The sequence below is a fragment of the Pogona vitticeps genome, chromosome 5 (assembly GCF_051106095.1).
Source record: "Pogona vitticeps strain Pit_001003342236 chromosome 5, PviZW2.1, whole genome shotgun sequence".
Taxonomy (NCBI): domain Eukaryota; kingdom Metazoa; phylum Chordata; class Lepidosauria; order Squamata; family Agamidae; genus Pogona; species Pogona vitticeps.
Genome location: NC_135787.1, coordinates 130164515 through 130185496, shown reverse-complemented (window position 1 = coordinate 130185496; position 20982 = coordinate 130164515). Strand labels below are relative to the sequence as shown.

Here is a 20982-nt window from a genome sequence, read left to right as displayed (position 1 = left end):
AGCAGCAGCAGCAGCAGCAGCAAATGTTTAAAAACAAATGTTATTGTGTCAAGGACTTGCCTGTTGGCTATCAGTCAGCAATCTTAACAGTCTTTGCCTGTGAATTACCTTTGTGTGCAGATTCGGCCCACCATATATATATATATATATCATTTCCCCTACTGTTTGTGTGTGAAGGGGATGGGGTAAAGTAGGCAGAACACATTAAACCAATGTGTTTTATGTGGCTTTTACAATGGCAGGGGCAGCAATGTGTGCGTGTGATCTGCAGGGCTCCCAAGGCGACAAAATTAGGCTTAGATTGCCCACCCTGCTTTAGCTGCAGTTGTTTTTAAGTCACCTTCTCCCAAGGGGTACATTATCCATTATTATTACAATATTTGTCCATTATTATTGCTCAGTTCTTTTCACTCCTCTGGCGGAAAGAAGGAAGATTTGATTCTTTTGCACGAAGCATCACCTCTGGGTTCTGGGCATAAGTTCATCTCTGGTTTAGTGAAAGAAGCTCTCCTATTCATACTCATTTTCCTTCAGTAACAGCCAAAATAATTGGGGGGAAAGGGGAAATTAACATGGGATGACATTTTGTTTTTCAGGACAATGGATTGTGCCATGTCTCAGTTGTTCTGACAACAGAACCTGCAACTGGAGACAAATAACATGGCAACCACATGATTGCCAATATCCTGTCCTTAGCAAACCAGAACTCCAACTATGTGTGGAAAGCAAAAAGGTATGTGTATATAATAAATTTGAAACAGGAAAGTCATACTAGAAGGAAATCCACTTCTCTTCACTTCAGGCATTGTGTTCGTGCATGCATGAATATGTTCTTTTATTAATGTATTCAAATAAATATTGGAAGAACCAAAATTATTCCTTTTAGTGACAGCACTACTATTTTCATAAGTCTGCACTTGACAACTTTCAAACACTACATAAAGTGGCTCCAAGCAGCACCTGTGTATTGACATGTTTCAGATAAAGAAGTGCCTTGTTTTATTGTCAAAGACTTACACACTTTGCATGCACTCCATTTCTTTAGCTGGTTACTTAATGCATGGCATTGCTTCTTCCTACTAATCTTATTAAGACTTCTTTCACATTTCTGTGTAGGTTTAAAATGACCTCACTAGACTGCCTTTTCTTATAGTGAAGATTCTAAGATGGTTACTTGGAAATGCAGTTTCTTCTTAATAGTCACCATGTGGCTGTAACATTTGACAAAGATCTATGACACATGTACAATTATCTGGTGACACACGTTTCCAGAAGTAAGTAACAAAATATTACAGATATTTCTCTGTGTTATTGCAATTAAGAAAGCGGAACTAAATGTTAGGTCAATTCCATTTAGTTAATGGAGATCATATACTACCCTGAACACACCTGCTCTGATCTGAGTTTGGAAGTTAAACAGGATTTAGTCTGGTTAATAATTAGATGGGAGATCACTAAGTAGGGCCAGAAAAGAATCCTTCCAGAAACCCTGGACAGCCACTGCCAGTCAACGTTGACAAATATTGGTTCAAGCCTGGGTAAAATAATATGGAGGATAGGCTGTTACCCAAGCAGCAGATTCCCCCTCTCCGTGTCGCTGAAATGGTCCAATGGAAAGGCAAGAGCCAATACAACTGGTTCCAGCAATGTCGCAGGAGTTGGCAGAATGACACGAACTGCCTTCGGGACTCCAGCTCCGGATTTTGCCTCTAGGTTAACTCCTGAAGCTTTTTCCATCAGTGGATATATTGGTTAGGTTGACAAATAACCTGATTCAATACAAAGTTCCCTATGTTTCTAATCTAAGATCTGATATGGGGAGACACAATGGCTGAAATCCTGTTGCTTAACATAGTAAGTCACACTAGGATAGGCTCACTGAATCTGTGGGGATTTTGTGAGTCAACTCCTCCATGAGCTTCACTGATTCTAATACACCTGCTCTAGTTTTAACTTAGAGATGAGCACGGACCTTGATTTGGAGGTTAATGTTGGTTCGTACGTACAGCAACATGGGTCTTGCATGTTCCCTTCCCCTGCCTCCCCATCCAATGACCCACTCAGCAGCTGGAATGTGCTCTTCTCTTCCTCCTCAGCTGTTCAACCTGTCCCCGGCAGGAGCATGGGTTTGCTTGTCCCGCCTCCTTGTGTGAGTGGGCAATTGGCCAAGGAGGCAGGGCAAGGAAGCCCGTACTCCTGCTGGAGACTGGTCGAACGGCCGAAGAGCATTCATTGGCTGGTGAGTGGAGGATACAGCTGAGGAGACAGAGGAAGGGAACACATGGCACTGGTAGTGTTGTGCATACAAACTGGTACGAACCTCTGAATCAAGGTTCTTGCCCATCTCTAGTTTTAACTTAGTTCAGCACAGCAAGTGGCAACTAGGGTAGTTCATGTGAATCAAAGAAACATATAGGTCCCTCTTGATTCATTAGCCCTATTCTAGTGAGATGTATTATGCTAAGCAACAGAATTTCAGCCAGTAGTGCTATGATGTGGTCACCCTCACTGCACAACTGAAGTCTCTGCCACTTATACAGAGGCCATTTATAGCCCCACAGCTGGTGCAGCACTGCAGATACTGTAGGCCTGCCCAGTGGATAATAGTTTTTAAGAACCAACAAATGAGTTCAGAAGTGGATAATTAGCTGACCTTAGTTTTGTTTTCTACTAATGGTTCCAGTTGCCTTTTTCTGAACTGCTTTTTCACTTTTGTGCATGTGACATTGTGCTTGAGTTATTTCTGTTAATACTAACTCAGGACCACCTGTGGTGAAAGAATAGACACAGATTGGCAGAGACATGAAAAAGAGTTATAAATTCCCTAAAGCATTTTATAGGAAGGCCTATGTAGATTAATGGTGTGTTAGCAAAGCTAATCAGTCATTTGCAGAGAATGAAGGAGATTTATGGTTGGGAAATGTTTTTTTTTAAACTCATTTCATTTCATATTATATGTCGGAATTTGTCTTTGAACTCCTTATTAATGCAAAATGTATGAAAGCTATATTACATCTGTTAGAACATACCCACTTGGGAACTGACATGAGCTTAACTGGTTTGGGGAAAAAGTGAAGTTGAAATAAAAAGTGCTTTAATTTGTTTTACATCTGTGTTACAAAACCTCATATAACTTTATGGTTAATTAACTTTTACCGTAATAATTTTATGATCTGCTGATGCACAGCACTTGGATTATTACACAAGACAACTTTTCTGAAGAAGTTGAAATAGAGAATAGGTTATGAATAATAAGTAGTTATTTAAATAACCTTATGTATGTAATTGCATAATTATCTTTTATATGAAAGGTAACAACACATATTTGTCTCTTCCATTTTTTTTTACATTTTAATGTTGTAATAAAATGCCCTCAGCGTTGTGTAATTAAGAACAGGAAAGATAAAAAGACAATATTTGCTAAAGTACTAAAAACCCACCTGTTAAAACAGGAAATATATAGTCTGAATTAGCATTTTAGAATTAGAGGTGTTTAATTTTCTTAACTGCACCTTATGCATAATGATTCCTAGCTAAGTAAATCAATCCCATAGTAATTGTATGATTGATTGTTTGTGAATTATTCCTATTTTCTCCAGAGAATGGTGGGATTATTGGGATATAGTTGCCAGAATCCTGCTGGTTAGTTACATGGGCATAACTGCAGTGGTGTAAACTGCAGGGACAAATTGTCTCCAGTTAATAAGTCACTGTTTGTACTCTTCATTGCACAGCAGTCGCATATATTGGTGTACAATAATGATACAAGCAGCAAATTGTTAATGAGCAGCAATTCATTACTGTAGTTTTCACCATGGTGTTTACACTGGTGAAACTGACCAGTAGGATTCCAGCCAATGGGATTATTTTCACATTCATTCCATCTAGCAAAACAATGAATTTCTTTTACATTCATTTAATTGACACTTGCCAATTAATAATATTGTTCTGTTTACTTTAGAAGCTGTAGTTGCTCTACAATGGTGCCTTCTGGGTTGCAGAAGCACTTCCAATAAGACTGACCAGGATGTGTATTATTTCATGTTACTGAACCAAACCGTTTCACTCAGTGAGCCTAGGAAGCCTAATATGCAGACAGCTTGCCCAGCCATTGTTTAGTCTGAAGGCTCTTCTTTTGATTGATTGCATTTCTGATTCAGTTTGTCACTTCTAAAGTTGGAACTAAAGTGACTTACTACACAATAATAATCTTAAAACATTTAGCATATATTCACATATTTTAAAGTGTTGTATAAAATGGTAGCTGATAGGAACAACTGTATCTATGAACAGCAAGGATAATTGCTGTTATATGTGCTATCAAGTCCACCAAGTTGCTGATCTCTGGACAATCCAGCCCTTAACAGCACTGCTAAGATCTTGCAAGGATAGGACTCATGCCCCTTTCCGTTATCATTTCTGTACCTGGCCTTTTGCAATGTATCTCCCAGAGTACGGCTTGGAACAATTACTGTTTGGCCTACAACTCCCAGACCCTCTCCTTGCTAGCAGAGCAACTGGATAGGCTGACTTAGGGGATTCTGGGAAGTCTGAGAGATTCCATGGTCCAATGTCCCTCTCTAGTAACTGCTATTTTGGCGCAACAGCTCGATATATTTATTCAGTTGAAAAGAAGTGGTTCTTTTCGGAAAAAAAAAAAAATTATACGGATGGTTGAAATTCCACTAAGTGTAATCAAAGCACCAAAACTAGCCAGACCAGTTGTGATGGGAACAAACTTTATCTTTGACCATGTGGTTGCTCCAGTCATGTATAAAATGTGTCATGTTTAGAGAGCAAGGATCAGGGTAGCTACAAACTCCCTGTGACCGCTGCCTTGTCAACTGAGGTCCCTCTCCTCTGCTAATTCTATCCATCATGTACACACATGCCAGGAAAAGCTACAGCACAGAAAATATTCTGCAGGCAATAAACTTGGCAGTAGAGGGAGGGAGGACACACACACACACACACACACACACACACACACACACACACACACACACACACACACACACACACACACACACACACACACACACACACACACACACACACCTTCCACAGATATCTTCGCTCCTGCTTTACATGAGATTAGGACAGGCTGATATTCAGAATCATGGATCTGAAGTTGTCATATATAATTTCTCCTATGTTGCCCACATCCGGTAATTCAAAGCCAAAACAAATGAAACAGGGAGCCATGCAATGAGAGGGAGAGCAACCCCTAGCAGTAAAGGACTTGTTATTAGCCTTTAATGGCTTTCACAAGTTTGCAAGTTGCAAATTAGCTTACTCTTGTTATTACTTTCTGGCCCTGCAATGAAATACTATAGATGTTCACAGTCCCTCGAAACTGTTTTAAAATCTGGGGGGTAACAGCTGGCCAGTAAACATTGGGTCTAACTATTTGACTAAGATCTAACCTCTGATTTTGCTAGACCTCAACTTTATGCAGCCATGATGACTCTTGTGTTACTGCATTCACCCTTAGCTGATGTGCAGTGTGACTATTGAATCCCTGTCCCACTTCTTTAGTTTAGCCATGCTTTTCCTTTCCTTCTGTTTGAGCAGGGTGTTTTCAAACCAAACAGGTGCTAAGGACAAAGTGCAGTCTCAGATCACAGAACATATGTTTCCTGGGTCTTTTTCGCCCTGCCAGATTTAGAACTGGGACAAAAATACCAGGAAAGTAGGCGTGCATACCTGTGTTCCTTTTGATCCTGCACAAGGCAAATTGCTGTCATTTATTTATAGAGTATATCCCCAATCTAAAACACAATGAATTCAAAGAGAGTAGATTTAAACTGCTTCCATTCCATTAACACTGCCAAAAATTTTAAGATGGTTTGAATGCATTTTTTCCTGAACAACGTTACTTGCTCAATCGTGTGTTAATACTCTAGTGGTACTTGCTGAAATCCTGTTGCAAAAGGCTGAACTTTTGGAAGCGAACTGCAACCGATAATGGCCAATATCCTGTTGATACTGACATAATGTAAACGTGCCAGGCATTATAACCTCAAGTTGTGTGCTCATAGTTTCGCAATAGGATTTAGCCCAATGTCTATGGAAATTTTCTTAAATTGAGGCAATTTGTTTTTAAAGTTCTGAGTCCCATTTCTGGGAGAAAGTTGAAGTATTAAGCAATAAATCCATTGAATAAATAAGCCTAAATATTCAGTGCTCTTTGGTTTTTGCCTTTAAAGGTTCTTTTCATTGGGGATTCAACTAACAGAGGGATGATGTATTACTTGATTGAGAGAGTGAACGAGACACTTCAAGAATGGCAAAAAGCTCATGACATGAAGTTTTATCATAATGTAAACAATGGAAATACATTCATTAGCTATTCCTATTACCCCCAGTTTTGGATCAGCATACACCAAAGACCAACATTTGAAGAAGCTCTGAAGCAACTATTAGTCAGGTATGATAGAAGCCCTGTTGTTAAGGTACCTTTGCAATTTGACCATTGATTGTCTGGTTTTCCTACTAGTCAGAGGCTCTGTGCCAGCATTCTATAGTTTCAAATGAAAATGGATGTGCATGAGATTCAGAGGCCATACCCCCACGGGTTGCTTACACTGCCACAAATGCAGTGGCATAAATCATGGTAGCAAATTGCTGCTAGTTAACCAGTTGCAGCATGTATTTGTCATTGCATGGCAAAGAATACGAGTGGCAACATCTTCACTAGTTGCAGTTCACCGCTGTGAGTTACACTATTGTACTAATGTTGGAATAAATATATCATAGAGTTCTGGGTGGCATCTCTAGGAGGCATTTTACACAATAGGATGCAATGCTGACAAGACAGAGCAGTTACTATAACCCAAATATGTAATAAGGCATTCTTTCTGCATGGATTGAGACTTATGATTTAAACAGCTGTCCTCTTCCCCTCTTATTTTCTCTGCCCAAAATTCGTTGGCCAAAAGTAGTCCATGGATATTGCTGGTAAATTAGACACAAGGAATAAAACAACAAATTGTGCAGAGGTCACCATGCAATTCAGGCTGATGCAACATAAATATCCTTATGTGTTCCTGGAAAGAACCTCTTTCCATTGGCATAGAACACACTACCCACTGCAATTTAATCTGATAGATATTTGCCATGAAAATGAGAAAAATAACCCTAATAAATGCTTAATCTTAAAATATGTAGAACCATGTTATATAACTGAAAATGTCATCAGGTCTTTGTGGCCAGCAATGGCCCACTAAAGTGTATTGCTGTGCTGCTTTAAAAGTTGCCATTCCGGCCTGATTCTGAGGCAAGTTTTGTTTTGTGGGTTTGGCTTTCTTCTTCATTACAGGTCACAGCCGCTGGAGAACACAAGGCAGACAATATTAGTTGTTGGTGGTGTCCAGTGGCTTAATTTCAATCACTTACATATTATTCAAAAAGTGCTTAAAAGGTAAGTGTTAACACATTTTCTTTTCTTTTCTGTTAATCATATGAAAAAATCACTAGCAATTTCTAACATTATTCTCTATATGCTTAGTATGAATTTGTGCAAGTATAGAGTCAGAAGGTATTTTTTACATATTATACTCCCTTTTTGGGCTTGGTATTTTCCAGACTTATCAACTAAACACAATATTTTTTAAAAATTGTGTGAGAGAGGCACATGAAAAAAATTAAATGGGGAAAAATATGGACAAAATTAATTGAGAGAAAAAGAAGAGGGACAAATTGAAGAGGGCATCATTTACTCTTTTTTCCCTCCCTCCCTGTGACAGCTTTCCATCTGCATACAATTAAATGACACTGGAACTGAGAGTAAACTGAATGCAGATCAAAATGTCCATTCAACTGCAGATTGGATTGAAAGCTGTTGCACTGCAGAACTGTGGGATGTGCAGCGGGGTGCAAGTCTACATCTGATTGTACTTCTTGACTAGGACTTGGAGCAGGGCGTTGGTTTGGTTTAATTTAGATGATCTCTAGATCCCCCCTTTGCAGTCATCATGGCCAATGGCCAATGGCTTTACAGTGGCCCACCTTGAAAGCTTTACACTGACTCATGAGCTTAAAAGAGACTTGCTCCTATCGAGACAATAACTTAAAGAATTATTCTGTTGATACAGAGCTCCTGCACTTCAGGCGCTCCACATGGTTGCGCATAATGCAGTGTAGAGTGCAGATGTCACTAATGTCAGTTAACCAAAAATATCTTATGCCAATAAGAGCATGATGCAGGGAGGTCTGTGATACCTCAGATTCTCAGTATTTGAACAAGCACTATCCATTCATCAAAATAAACATGCTGTTTTATCTGAGTTTGCAGTCCTACATGCTCCTTAAGAAATAATAATCCTGTGCCACCAAGGTAATTCTGATTTATGACAACCCTTTTCATGGGCTTCCAGCTAGAGAGTACTCAGAGGTGGTTTACTATTCCCTTCTTCTGGGGGTGGCCTGGGACTGTGCAGCTTGCCCAAGGACACACAGGCCGGCTCTACTTTCAGGACACCCAGTGGGGAATTGAGCTCCCAACCTCTAGTTCTGCAGCCAGATACCTAAATCACTGTCTAACCAGCCACATCCCCTTAGGCAGGAGCAAATGCTGCCAAACTCAGTGAAAAAATAACTCGTGAATGGGATTGCACTGAGAAATCTGCATTTTACAAGGTAAACACAACAGTGAGAAATGTTCATTGTACATCTTTTTAATGTATCTGTTATAAATGGATGTCTGTTTTCTTTCACTTGATCCTTAGAGCAAACCTCTCAAATATTCTCGTCGTCATAAAATCCCTAGGAATGGGCTTTCATCTGCCAGTGGATGGAGTGCATTCTTTGTCACAAGTATGTTATTTTTCCTTGAAACCACCCTGTAAAAACTTTTGTATACTAATATATTTAGGCTTATGGTTGTTGTGGGTTTTCCGGGCTCTTTGACCGTGTTCTGAAGGTTACACTTCCTAATGTTTTGCCAGTCTCTGTGGTCGGCATCTTCAGAGGACAGCCGGCCACAGAGACTGGCGAAACGTTAGGAAGAACAACCTTCAGAACATGGCCAAAGAGCTCGGAAAACCCACAACAACCATTATATCCCGGCCGTGAAAGCCTTTGCGAATACATATTTAGGCTTCATTTTTCCTCCTCTACTACATGCTGTATTTGCAGTAATCCACAGCCTCCAATTTTTCATGGTAAATATAATCTGTCCACATCCCTTTTTGAATGTAGTACATGATGCATGTTCATAAGTATCTGTGTTTTTTGATCCAATTCTTCTAATTCATTTTAGGTCCAATCTATTATTCCAGCTGAGTATTTGCCCATCTGTTGATGGCTTTGATTGTATTTCCACCATTTAATTTAAATTTAAAGATTTTCTGCAATCTTTTGATATATTCCCTTTCTGTCAGTTCTTTAACTTTTGTGTGCAGGATGCTATTTGCTTCTAGTATTCTAAGGGATTTATGATTTTCATCACTTGATAGTGATGTTATACCAGCATAATTTTTAAAACTTTGTTCCATCTAGTTTTTGTATCTTGCCACATTTGTCAATTCCACATTTCATTTGAATATCCTCACTAAATATTCCCACTCTGTTTAGCAGTGATTCTATCGAAGTGGAACTTTTTGCATATAGCTTTAGGTCATCCACATAACAGATGATTGATTTTTCCTGCTTGTTCTGAAATATGGCCCAATCCAGTTTTATTTAGAATTATTGACATTGGGATTAGTGAGATGTTAAACAGCAGTGGTGACAAAGAATCCCCTTGAAATATTCCTCTTTTGATGCTGACTTCCCCAATTTCTTTGCCATAGGATGATGACGATGATGATTACAATCTGAAGTATGAGACAGGGGGGAAATGAATTTATTATTTTCCATTTCTATGTCACACCATTAGTTTTGCCATTCTCTGGGCAGTTCACAATATACAGTAAAAACACTGTAAAATAATACAACATTACAATAAAATCCTATCACTAACTAAATAAAAATACGTACATGTTGGCTTTTTTGACGTCTTTAGGTGTTACAAATCTTAACATCAAGGACTGAAAGGAATGTGTGGGATTGGTAGCTATTTTGTGGGAGAGATATTCTGCCAGAGATTGATGTTCCAAATCATTAAAGGCTTTATAGGTTTTTACCAGCACCCCCAGCTGAGCATGGAAACTAATAAGGAGCCAATGAAGACATGCAAAGACTGGGGATATGTGTTCATATCTGCTAGTACACTGGTCAGGGAACAGGTGTAAAGGTAAAGGTTGCCCTTGACATTTAGTCCAGCTGTGTCTGACTCTAGAGCCAACTCTAGGGCCTGGTGCTCATCCCCATTTCCAAGCCATAGAGCAAGCATTTGTTTCTGTGGTCATGTGGCGAGCATGACTAGACACGGAATACCCCAAATGGGGTAAAAATTAAAATCCTGGGGGTAATGAGCAGAGTGCTAGCCCTCCCCCACTCCCACCCCCTGCAGCCGAACCTCAAACTGGAAGCCACCTCTCCCTCCTTCCTTGGTTGTGGCACTTGTAAATCCTCAGTTCTTTTAGAGACCAAATATAAGGCTGCTTAATTGGTTACAGTTGTAGAACAGCCCCCAGCAGTCAATCGGGCTTGTGATGACCTCTTCTGCTGGAAGTGACTGCAAGCAGGAGGAGGGAAAGCTCCAGTTAAGGAGGGAAGGAAGGTGTGAGAGAGCAACGGGTGGCTTCATCAGCTTGTTTAAATGTATGTAGAAAATTGTGTGTGTGTGTGTGTGTGTGTGTGAGAGAGAGAGAGAGAGAGAGAGAGAGAGAGAGAGAGAGGGAGGGAGAGAGAGAGAGAGAGAGAGAGACTACCTCAAATCTGAAAAGGAACAGGCAAGAAGGACGGAAGGCTTGAATTAAGGGGGGAAAGGGTGGCTTCATCAAGCATGTTTAAATGTAATGAGAGGAAATGGACATACTGAAGCAACTAATTGTTGAAAATTGAGGGAGGAAGGGTTTGCGTGAGAGAGAGAGAGAGAGAGACAGAGAGACAGTGAGACTTGACTCTTTCATAAAACCATGAAAGAAGGAACCTTCTAAAATTTAATCTCCACTGCATTTAGCTCTGCAGTTTCTGCTGAGAACAGCAGAAGTCTGAAGTGTATAGCAATAAGGTTTCTCTATTTCTCATCCCCAAAGCAAACAAGAGTATCATAGTTTATTCCTAAAATCTGAATCCCAGTCTTTCTGCTCCTGGTCCTACTTTGACTGCAGCACCAAACAAAAGATTGTGGGTTTCTTTATTGAGTCAATCCATCTTATGTGCAGTCTTCCTTTTTTCCTACTGCATTGCACTTTTCCCTGCATTGCTGCCTTTTCCAACGAGCTTGTCTTCTTATGATGCACTGTAGTACAGTACCCTTTGCTTGGTTATTTTAGATTCTAATGAAAGCTCACACTTAATTTGCTTTACTTATCTTTCTGACAAGTCATAATAGGTTTGTCATTGCTTTCCTCCCAAGAAGCAGCCGTCTTTTAATTTTGTGGCTGCTGTCACCATTTGCAGTGATCACGGAGCCCAAGAAAGTAAAATCTGTCACTGCCTCCATATCTTCCCCTTCTTAGTTTTTTTGATGTTGAGCTTCAGTCCATTTTTGGCACTCTCTTCTTTCACCCTCATTACGAGGTTCTTTAATCCCTCCTCACTTTCTGCCATCAGATTGGTATCATCTGCATATCTGAGGTTGTTGATATTTCTTCCAGCAATCTTAATTCTGGTTTGGGATTCTTCCAGTCCTGCCTTTTGCATGATGTATTCTGCATATAAGTTAAATAAGCAGGGGGACAATATACAGCCTTGTCATACTCCTTTTCCGATTTTGAACCAATCAGTTGTTGCAGATCCAGTTGTAACTGTTGCTTCCTGTCCCACATATAGATTTCTCAGGAGATAGATAAGGTGGTCAGACACTCCCATTTCTGTAAGAACTTGCCATAGTTTGTTGTGGTCCACACAGTCAAAGGCTTTTGCGTAGTCAATGAAGCAGAAGTAGATGTTTTTCTGGAACTCTCTGGCCTTCTGCATAATCCAGCTCATGTTAGCAATTTGGTTTCTGCTTCCTCTGCCCCTTCAACATCCAGCTTGTACTTCTGGGAGTTCTTGGTCCACATACTGCTGAAGCCTACCTTGTAGGATTTTGAGCATAACCTTGCTAGCATGTGAAATGAGTGCAATTGTATGGAAGTTGGAGCATTCTTTGGCACTTCCCTTGTTTGGGATTGGGATGTAGCCTAATATTTTTCAATCCTATGACCACTGCTGAGGTTTCTATTGATGATGATAAAAAAAATAGTGCACTGGTCCCTTGATATTGGGCTGTGGCACCAGGGTGGGTGACATGACCGTTGCCTAGTTTGTTCCTTTTTGCACACCACACACAAAATGATTAAAGTGGTAGAAAAAGCCCCCCCCCCCAACTCTGTGTTGGCTGTCTCTGGCAAGCATGTCATTGCTGGCACCACTCTGGCAGCCACTGATGATTATTAAATCCTTTGCGAGCAAGCAAAAATTTAATGCAACTTGCTAGGCACGTTGGATACCTTACTACTCCCTATACCACCCCATGGCTGGAGTGCAATGTGTTCCAGCAAAAATAGTGCACATCTTTATTAAATTTGGTGCATCCTGCTAGTTTGGTACATAGCCTGGCAGCCATTGATACTGATGATATATCCTGCTAGTTTGGTACACAGCCTGTGTAGATTCAATAATATTTTGAATTCAAGTAATGTATGATTTCCTTCCTTTCAAATCAAGGGGGTAATATCGGCACATATAAATTTTTTGGGGGGTAAAAGGTAAAAAAGCTCCCTGACAGGCTGAATGATTAGCATCCATAACTCATTCATTCATTCTCTCTTTTTCTCAGTAACTTGTTAGGTTAAAAAAATAAACACCTCAAACATTCTTGTAATTAATTTGCTTGTGGTAGGAAAGGGTAACCTTTCAAACAATGAAAGTATAGTACAGTATTAATATTTTATTCTTTGCAATCAAATTACTGTACATATTATTTATAGACCTACTACCTCAGTGATACTATGTCTCTGTTTAACCAAGAAATGTAAATAACTGAGATAATGTTTAACTTTTAGGCACAAGTGCAGAATTTGTGGAATGAAAATCAAGCTATTTTGAATACAGCCAAACAATATGGCTATGAAGTGGTTGATACTTTCATTATTACTATGGGACGGTACAAGGAATTTTTGCAAGGGAAATGTGGATGTCATTTTCATGAGGTAACTATTTGCTATTAATACTTCTTTTGGTGAATAATGTACATGGTTTATAATGTCACATTATTGAAACATTTGCATTGCAGATGCATAGAAGCAACAAAACTCTAGAACAAAACATTTATATTGTTTTCTTTTAGGCTTGCAGTATACTTTTGTGGGGGGCAATGCACACAAAACCTATGTGTACTTGAAAAGTGCACAGCATTAAGAATATATTATCAATTGAAAAAATGTGTTAAAAAGATCTATAGTTTGAAGGGAATATATACCAAAAATACACAAAATCCTGTGTATATTTGAAAAATGCACAGCACTAAGAAATATATACATTTGATGGGCTGAAAACACAGATTTAAAAGACTACATTTTGAAAAATAGGATGGGTGAGAATTTCAGTTCTGTTCACTTTTGATCAGAATTTTCCAAAAACTGGGCAAAAATCTAAAGATGGAAGGAAGTAAAAACAAATTCACATCTCTACTCAAAGGTAGTAAGTTTGTCACCATTAACAAAGGAAACAGTAGTAAGATTTTCTACTCTGATTACTTTATGAAGGTACTATGCTACACATGCAGGGCAGAGTTGTCCCTATCTGGGGACAGTCTGAGGCAAATAAGGAAATATTTTGCCTTGGGCACCTGAGGTCATCACATATTGCTACAGTACTTCAAAGGGAGACTCTGAATTATTGTTAGCACTGTTTTCAGCACATACTTGCTAGCCTCTTTTCATATAGAAAACCAAAGTTGAGGACAGCCCTTGTCTCTGTCACAGGGATAGGAGAAGGGCTACCTCAGCAGGGGAGAGTGATGTAAAGTTGTGTTTTCTAAGTGTCCAAGTGCTTCTCCAGTTTGGATGGAAATCTGAAGTGGAGAAGACCTTCTGAGGGCCCACATACTGGTTTCTGGTAACTTCCTTTCTCCCCAGAAGCTATATTACTGTCACCTCTCAAACTGTACCCCCTGCCTCCTTTCCTTACTTGGCAGAGATGACAGTGCTGCAGAAGCATGTAGTAAGAGATGAGGAGCTTCAGGTGCCCCCGTGTAATGCTGAACTGAGAGAGGCTGTTTTCCAGAGCAGTGGTTCCCAACATTGGGTCCCTAATGTTTTTGGGCTATAACTCCCAGAAATCTTGGCCAACACAGCTAGTGTCGAAGGCTTCTGGGAGTTTTCGTCCAAGAACATCTGGGGACCCAAGGTCTGCTCTAGAGCAGTGATCTGCAACCATGGGCCTCCAGATGTTCTTGGACTTTAACTCCCAGAAATCCTGGCCAAGATTTCAGTGGTGATAGCTTCTGAGAGTTGTAGTCCAGGAACATCTGCACCACTGCTCTAGAGGGTTGCTGTAAATAAATATCACCCTGTCCTTCCTAACTTCCCATCTTATGTCTCTGCTATTGCCCCTCCTGCCTGACAGAGTCGTAGCATGCCAGGTGGCACTAACAAGTAGAATTTCCCAGATTGATGAAGTCACCAAGCGAAGAGACAGTATTGATAGCAGAAAATTATATTAAATCAAGTTTGTTGCAGGATACATACATACAGCTTTGTCCTTGTTCAGTCCAAATAGTCATTCACAGCAATATCAACAGAGTTTAGGCATAAATCAATTCAAAGTCCTTGTAAATCAGTCTAGTAGTCAGAGTCCATGTAAGTCAGTCCAGCAGTCAGAGTCTTCTCCAAGTTCTCTCCATGACATCACGTTACCACATGACCACATCACCACCACAAGAGTGTGTGTGCTGAGGCTGCTGACTTTATTCCTGGCTCAGCCAATCCTAGATTTTTCTTTACAGCTGATACAGACATCTTGTATCACCACAGCTGTATAAATTTGTTTCTTTACATTCTTTCTTACATAGATTCTGACAAATACTTATAGTCTTCATGCTCTTTACAACTGCTTTACGCAAAACTGGATTAGCAATTCCTTTCCAGGTTTACATCAAACCTGTCAATTAAAGAGAACGGGGTGATAAGGTCCTGTATTGATGTGTGTTCTCCCCCTCCTTTATTATCCCCTTCCCTTGCTTGCAAGCACACAATGCTTTGTTCTTCTCCTGGCTGGAGCTGAGGTTCCTGGTGAATATTTTCACATCAATCTTCCTGTATTTGTTATTCAATTCAGCTGTGGGGAATTCTTCCACCACCACTGTAATCCCCTGTGGTGTGTTCATGGGTCTTTAAATATGATGGTGACGTCATGCCTTGTAGCCCAAGCCCATATGCATCTCAGTATATATAAGCTATTTTCCTTTCTGTGGGCTTAAGTACTTCCCGTATTGGGCTGTGATTTGTGCTGCTGTTCAACTGAACCAGAGGCTTGCTCCTGTTTTTATTGTTTTTATGGGTAGATTGATTGCACAGTTTTATTGTGTTTCATTACAGTGTGTCCCATTTTGGGATTATTTGTATGATGAAAAGCAGTAATATATTTTATGTGTAACCAAAATACTCTTGCAAGTGAGTTGGGAACTTATCCGCACAGGGTGGGGAGGCAATGTATATACCCATACATGCATATTGGCTCCCATATAAGTGTATAAACCTGGCACCGGTTGGGGAAAAGGAAGTTGTCTCATAAGGAGAACAGGCTCTAAAGTACATTAACCCCTCTTCAGATCCTTCCCCATTGCCAGCTCCAATGCCATCCATTCCCTCTCTCTATATCACCTAGTTATGAAGATGTTGGAATTCTTCTGACTTAATACTGGGCAACTTGGCATTCTACGAATACAGCGATGTTAGCTGTAAATTGTTCCTACAAAACCCAGCATGACAGGATTGCACTGTGAGATGTTTTTAAAAATCAAAGAATCAAAGAGCAATCATGTGTTCATTCCTCTCTCATGCACAGAGGCACAGCAGCGACAGGACTGGCAAGGCTGAAATCCCATGATTTCTGAGCAGCAGAAAAAAATGTCGTACACTCCCACTCACCTCCAAGCTTCCCTCTTTCCTCTCAACTTAGCTGCAATTGTCAGAGTAGCTGGGAAAGAAATGGAATGGTCCAGGAGCATAGATTTTTTGTAAGCTTCAATGCAAAGTATGTGAAGATGCTTTGGTCTTGAATGGGCAGTTAAACAGTTAGCTGATCATTTGTTTATATGCCCTCATCCCACTGCCTGCATTTTTTGATTCTGCTGAGATGGGGTTGAGGTCAGAGTCTTCCCTCTTAATGTAGCATTACGTACATCGTTGGCTATGCATTAAACTAGATGTGGAAGTTATGCTGCCTTGATGCTATCTTGGAATCATAGAATGATAGAGATGGAAGGGGGTATGAGGCTATCAACTCCAGCCCCCTGCTCAAGGGAGGAAACCAAGTTAAAGTATATCTCACAGACAGCTGTCTAACCTTCTTTTGAATTCCTCAGGCACTGGAGCACTCATCACCTTCCAAGTTAATTGGTTCCATTCTCATACATGCTCTAAACAGTTGGGGAGTTTTTCTTGATACTCAGCTGAAATATGACTTCCTATAACTTAGGCCATTATTACGTGTCCTGCACTCTGGAATGAGTGGGAACAGATTCTGCCCCTCCTCGTCTATATGACAGTCTTTCAAGGATTTAAAGTGTGCTATCATATCTCCCTACAGCCTTTCTTTCCCAAAGCTAAACACACCCAGTTCTTTCCATCTTTCCTCATAAGGCTTGGTTTCCAATCCCCTGATTTTCCCTTATTGTCCTCCTCTGAGCTTGTTCCAGTTTGTTGGCATCTTTCTTAAAGAGGGGTGTCTAGAATTGGATGCAGTACTAAAGATGAGGCCCAACCAAATATAGGGAAAGCCTCTGCCGCCCGTTCAGAACTTTGGGGCTCCTTACTCTTTTAAAAAGGACAGACAGACAGACAGACAGACAGACAGACAGACAGACAGACAGACAGACAGACAGACAGACAGACAGACAGACAGATAGAGAGATGCTGCTCCTGGAAGATTCCAGAAACAGCATTTGCATGTCAAAGAAGGTACAGCCCCCTCTTCCTTTTTAAAGTGTGTATGTTTGTTTATTTACTGTATCAGTAGGCATTTTGACTAAATAACCCCCCAGACCCTCTCCAGTCTACAGTTCTATAATTTCTGGATACTGGAAGTGGACTTCTTGCCACTTTGGGGGGATGTTGGGGGAAATACAGCCTTCAGTGAGCCTTGGCAGGAAGAAATTGTCCCCTGGACCACCGTAGCTTGCCCACCTCTGTCTTAAATGGTTGATATGATACCCAGAAGCATCAACATGACATTTTCACAACAATTTTCCTTCTCCGTTTTCAGGTGGTGAATTCAAAAACATCTGACAGAAACTCTCCCGTGGGAATGGCACTGTCAAGGTCCTACACCCTGGGCAAATACTTCAACAACCAAAGCAACCTAATGAAACTGCAAGCCTATGCATCCAATTCTCAATCCCCTTATCATGTGAGAGGTCCAATCAATCAGGTTTATTCAGAAATACTCCTCAGCAGGATCTGTGCAAATGAGAGGCATGTCGTTGGACCATAATTTTGTGCAGCTGAACTTGGGACCTCCAGACTCTACACTTTTCCCTATGGTGATTCCACATGGACCATACTAGATTTATTACACACTTCTCCATGTGGCTGAATAGACCAGCTAACTCGAGACATGTGGCTGTTTCCACGGAGCCTTATAAAATCAAGATGTGTTCCCTTGTATCTGTGGTTTCCAAATGAGAGAAAGAGAAGTATGAGAAAGGATGGTGGGAAGATGTTATTCAAAATATTGCATTAAAACAATTGTCATCTAAGTAAATACAATGCTATATGATAGAAAAGAGCTTATATATATATAAAGTATTCAAGGCATTTCATAGAGACTGCTCAAATATAAAAACAGGCTATAATATGTCACCTGTAAAGAAAAATCCCATTCCACTTTGAAAACTTTTACTGTACAACATATCAGAATAGCAGTATATGCAGCATGTGCTTAAATGCAGGCATTGCCTTTTTATCAACAGAACCAGATTTGTCCTTCTAACATCTGTATAGAGAGAACTGCAGCACCAGATCTGTTCCATTTTCGTTCTTAAGAGCCACAAAAGATGCAATATGAAGACAGAGTTCTGCAACTACAGCGGCTGACATCATTTTTGGTTGTTGTTCAAATTAACCTGGGTTGGTAGATCAGAGGTGCATGTTAATCTCGCTTCGCTGCACTACATTGCAGCTTGAAATACATGCCCTGTGGCTGTTTTCTGGCCAAGAAGAGAGACTGATCTACTATAGATCTGCAAATACTGTTCCTTGCTTCCTTGTCCTTTATTTTTGTTGGTTTTTTTCCCTTTGTTTCTTTTCTTTCTTTCTTTCTTTCTTTTATTTTTATTTTTCTTTTTTTTTGCTGTGTGCTGCAGCAGCTGCTGCTCCCCCTTCTATGAACCATTATGGACTGAGCTTCAGGTGTCAAACCTCCAGTACTGTACGTAGGACTGCTGGGTCTCAGGACTCTGGCTGAAGCCTCAGAGAATTGGCAAGCTTCTCCAGTTCTCTAGGAAAAGACAGACATCTTCCACTGAGTGGTGTTTGAACAGAAGGTGTGCTTTTTGTGTGAGGTGGCTTTAAAGCCAGGCAGAGAGGAAGCAGACCAGGGGAGAGAACAATTTGGGGTCCATTTTACTGTTTTGAATGTGGCAGAGCAGTGTGCCAAAACTGAGACTTGAGCCTCGGCATGAGCAACTCAAAGGATAGAAGTGGTGGGAAACGGGCAGCCCGTGTCCCTTCTGCTACTCCCAGCAGCAGTATAGGACTTGGGAAAGACTCTCTGTAGGTCTTGTGTGCTATAAGTAATGCCATGGAGGACACCAGCTCTAGTAAAATGGTGGCAACCACTGCAAGCCACTGAGCATATTTTGCCACCTGCCCAGATGCTACAAAAGGTTCCCTTTGGCTCTGAGTTGCTGTCTTATCTGATTAATCCTGTTTTGTCCAGATTCTGGGCCTATTTGCCCAGATGGCCCTTAGGCCCATTTCCATTATCAGTTCACTCAAAAGCAGTCTTGCTCTCCCAACCCTTGCCTGTCCCCTTCTGTGACATCGCAAGGACCTTTCCTCTTCTGGTCCCAGTTCTGGCCCCAAAATGTCAGGGAATGGGAAACTGCTGGCCTGGCAACCCTTCCAACAGCTATGCACCCATAAACAAATGATTAGTTTTATAGAACAATTAGGATTAAAAGAAAAAGAGTCATGGCAGCTTTGGGATTGCAGATTAGATAAGGCTGAGAGACAATGGCCTACCTAAAGTCACCATGCAATGATTGGAACTGGGGACTGGCTTACCTTCTTAGCCACTAAGAACCATGAGCTCTCAGTTACCTGTCGAACTACAGTATTTTTTTTTTTTTTTGCTGCGCCAGAAGTATTTATACTGTATAAGGCCTGGAGAAGCACAATGGAAGCCCCAGAAGCTTGGGGCAACTCAGTCACTGAACCATCCATCGAATTTCAGGCACAATCTAGCAACTATATGGATTGGAAGTTGCATATCTTAATGAGTTTTATAAATCTCTAGCTGATAAGTGTCCTCCTCACACTGCTAAGGGCAGGCCACCAACAATCAGGTTGGTAAAGACAGAGCAATATCTTCATTTTATTGTCACCTCCTTAAAATGTGGATAGATGTCTCGCCCTCGGACACATCATTTGCCTTCTAAAGCTAGAATACTAGCTCAAGATTTTTTATCTGCAAATAACCACTTCTTTGTGTATTTATATAAATTATTATATAGGCAGCTGAAAAACAATCTGTTTGTCAACTCCAAACGTAAAGAAGCCATGACAAGGATCGGTTTGTAAGTAAGGCAGGCCTGCTTTGTTGAACAGTCTTAAAAATTGGCATCCTTTTTATGTCTTTCTATTTTTGCCTTCTCATTGTTCTTTAAGATTTCTGTTTTGTCTGTTATTTGCTTTTCATGTGCTGGATTTCTTTGCCATGGGAACAGAAAGTAACGTAAGGGGGTTTGCCTTATAAATATGTTCATATGGAAAGTAATGTTAAACATGGGCTCTAACTGTAAAAACAGAAGAAGAAGAATCAAGAAAAAAGCAACAACCCAAAACCCAGAATGAATTCTGATGATGATATCGTTCATGCTGGCAAATGTGCAATGTGGTTTCTGCATATTTACCATTATGTGGTTTTCATGTGCTGTAGTCCACTGAGTTTAATATTTCTCAGATGTAGCTGTTAAGAAAGCAGCATTTCAACACTATATTTTTATACATATATTTTTATATAAAGTTATCAGTATAATATCCAAAGAACTTATATTTAATTTAGTAACTAGTGTGGGTCGTTAGGAGAATTTAATGCATTCTTAATACATGATGCGGGTAATATGGGGGGAAAAGAGAAAGTAATCAGTATTTTATACAGTATATATTTCTTTTGAGATTTCTTTCCCTCACCCTTTTCATATACTGGTACGTGAAGAAATTATGCTTGATCAAAAGAGAACCCCCCCCCCCTTTATTGTGTATATTTGATTTTCAATTCTGAGAAGGGAATATCTTATATCTTCTTGCCCACAAGATTACACTCATTCCATTTCAGAAGTAAATTTCAGAATTGCTTCTAGCATGTGGACACTACAATTATTTACCCAGAAGCTGAATATTTAGTTTCAAGCAGGGGTGCTTCTTTCCTGGGATGTAGAATTTTTAAAGTTCCACTGATGTTGCAACATAGAATCAATAGTACCATCAGGTCATTCATATA

The 20982-nt window shown here is 40.2% G+C and overlaps 1 protein-coding gene across 1 annotated transcript in view; it reads left to right on the top strand.

The window, feature by feature from the left end:
• CPED1 (cadherin like and PC-esterase domain containing 1) overlaps positions 1–20528 on the top strand; it is a 131770-nt gene extending 111242 nt beyond the window's left edge. Inside the window, exons 18-23 of the mRNA XM_020807332.3 lie at positions 597–733; positions 6210–6430; positions 7322–7423; positions 8730–8817; positions 13101–13247; positions 17524–20528. Of these exons, the coding sequence (XP_020662991.3) occupies positions 597–733; positions 6210–6430; positions 7322–7423; positions 8730–8817; positions 13101–13247; positions 17524–17751 (923 nt within the window). The 3' untranslated portion in view covers positions 17752–20528. The remainder of the gene's footprint in view (positions 1–596; positions 734–6209; positions 6431–7321; positions 7424–8729; positions 8818–13100; positions 13248–17523) is intronic.
• Positions 20529–20982: the final 454 nt, after the last annotated feature.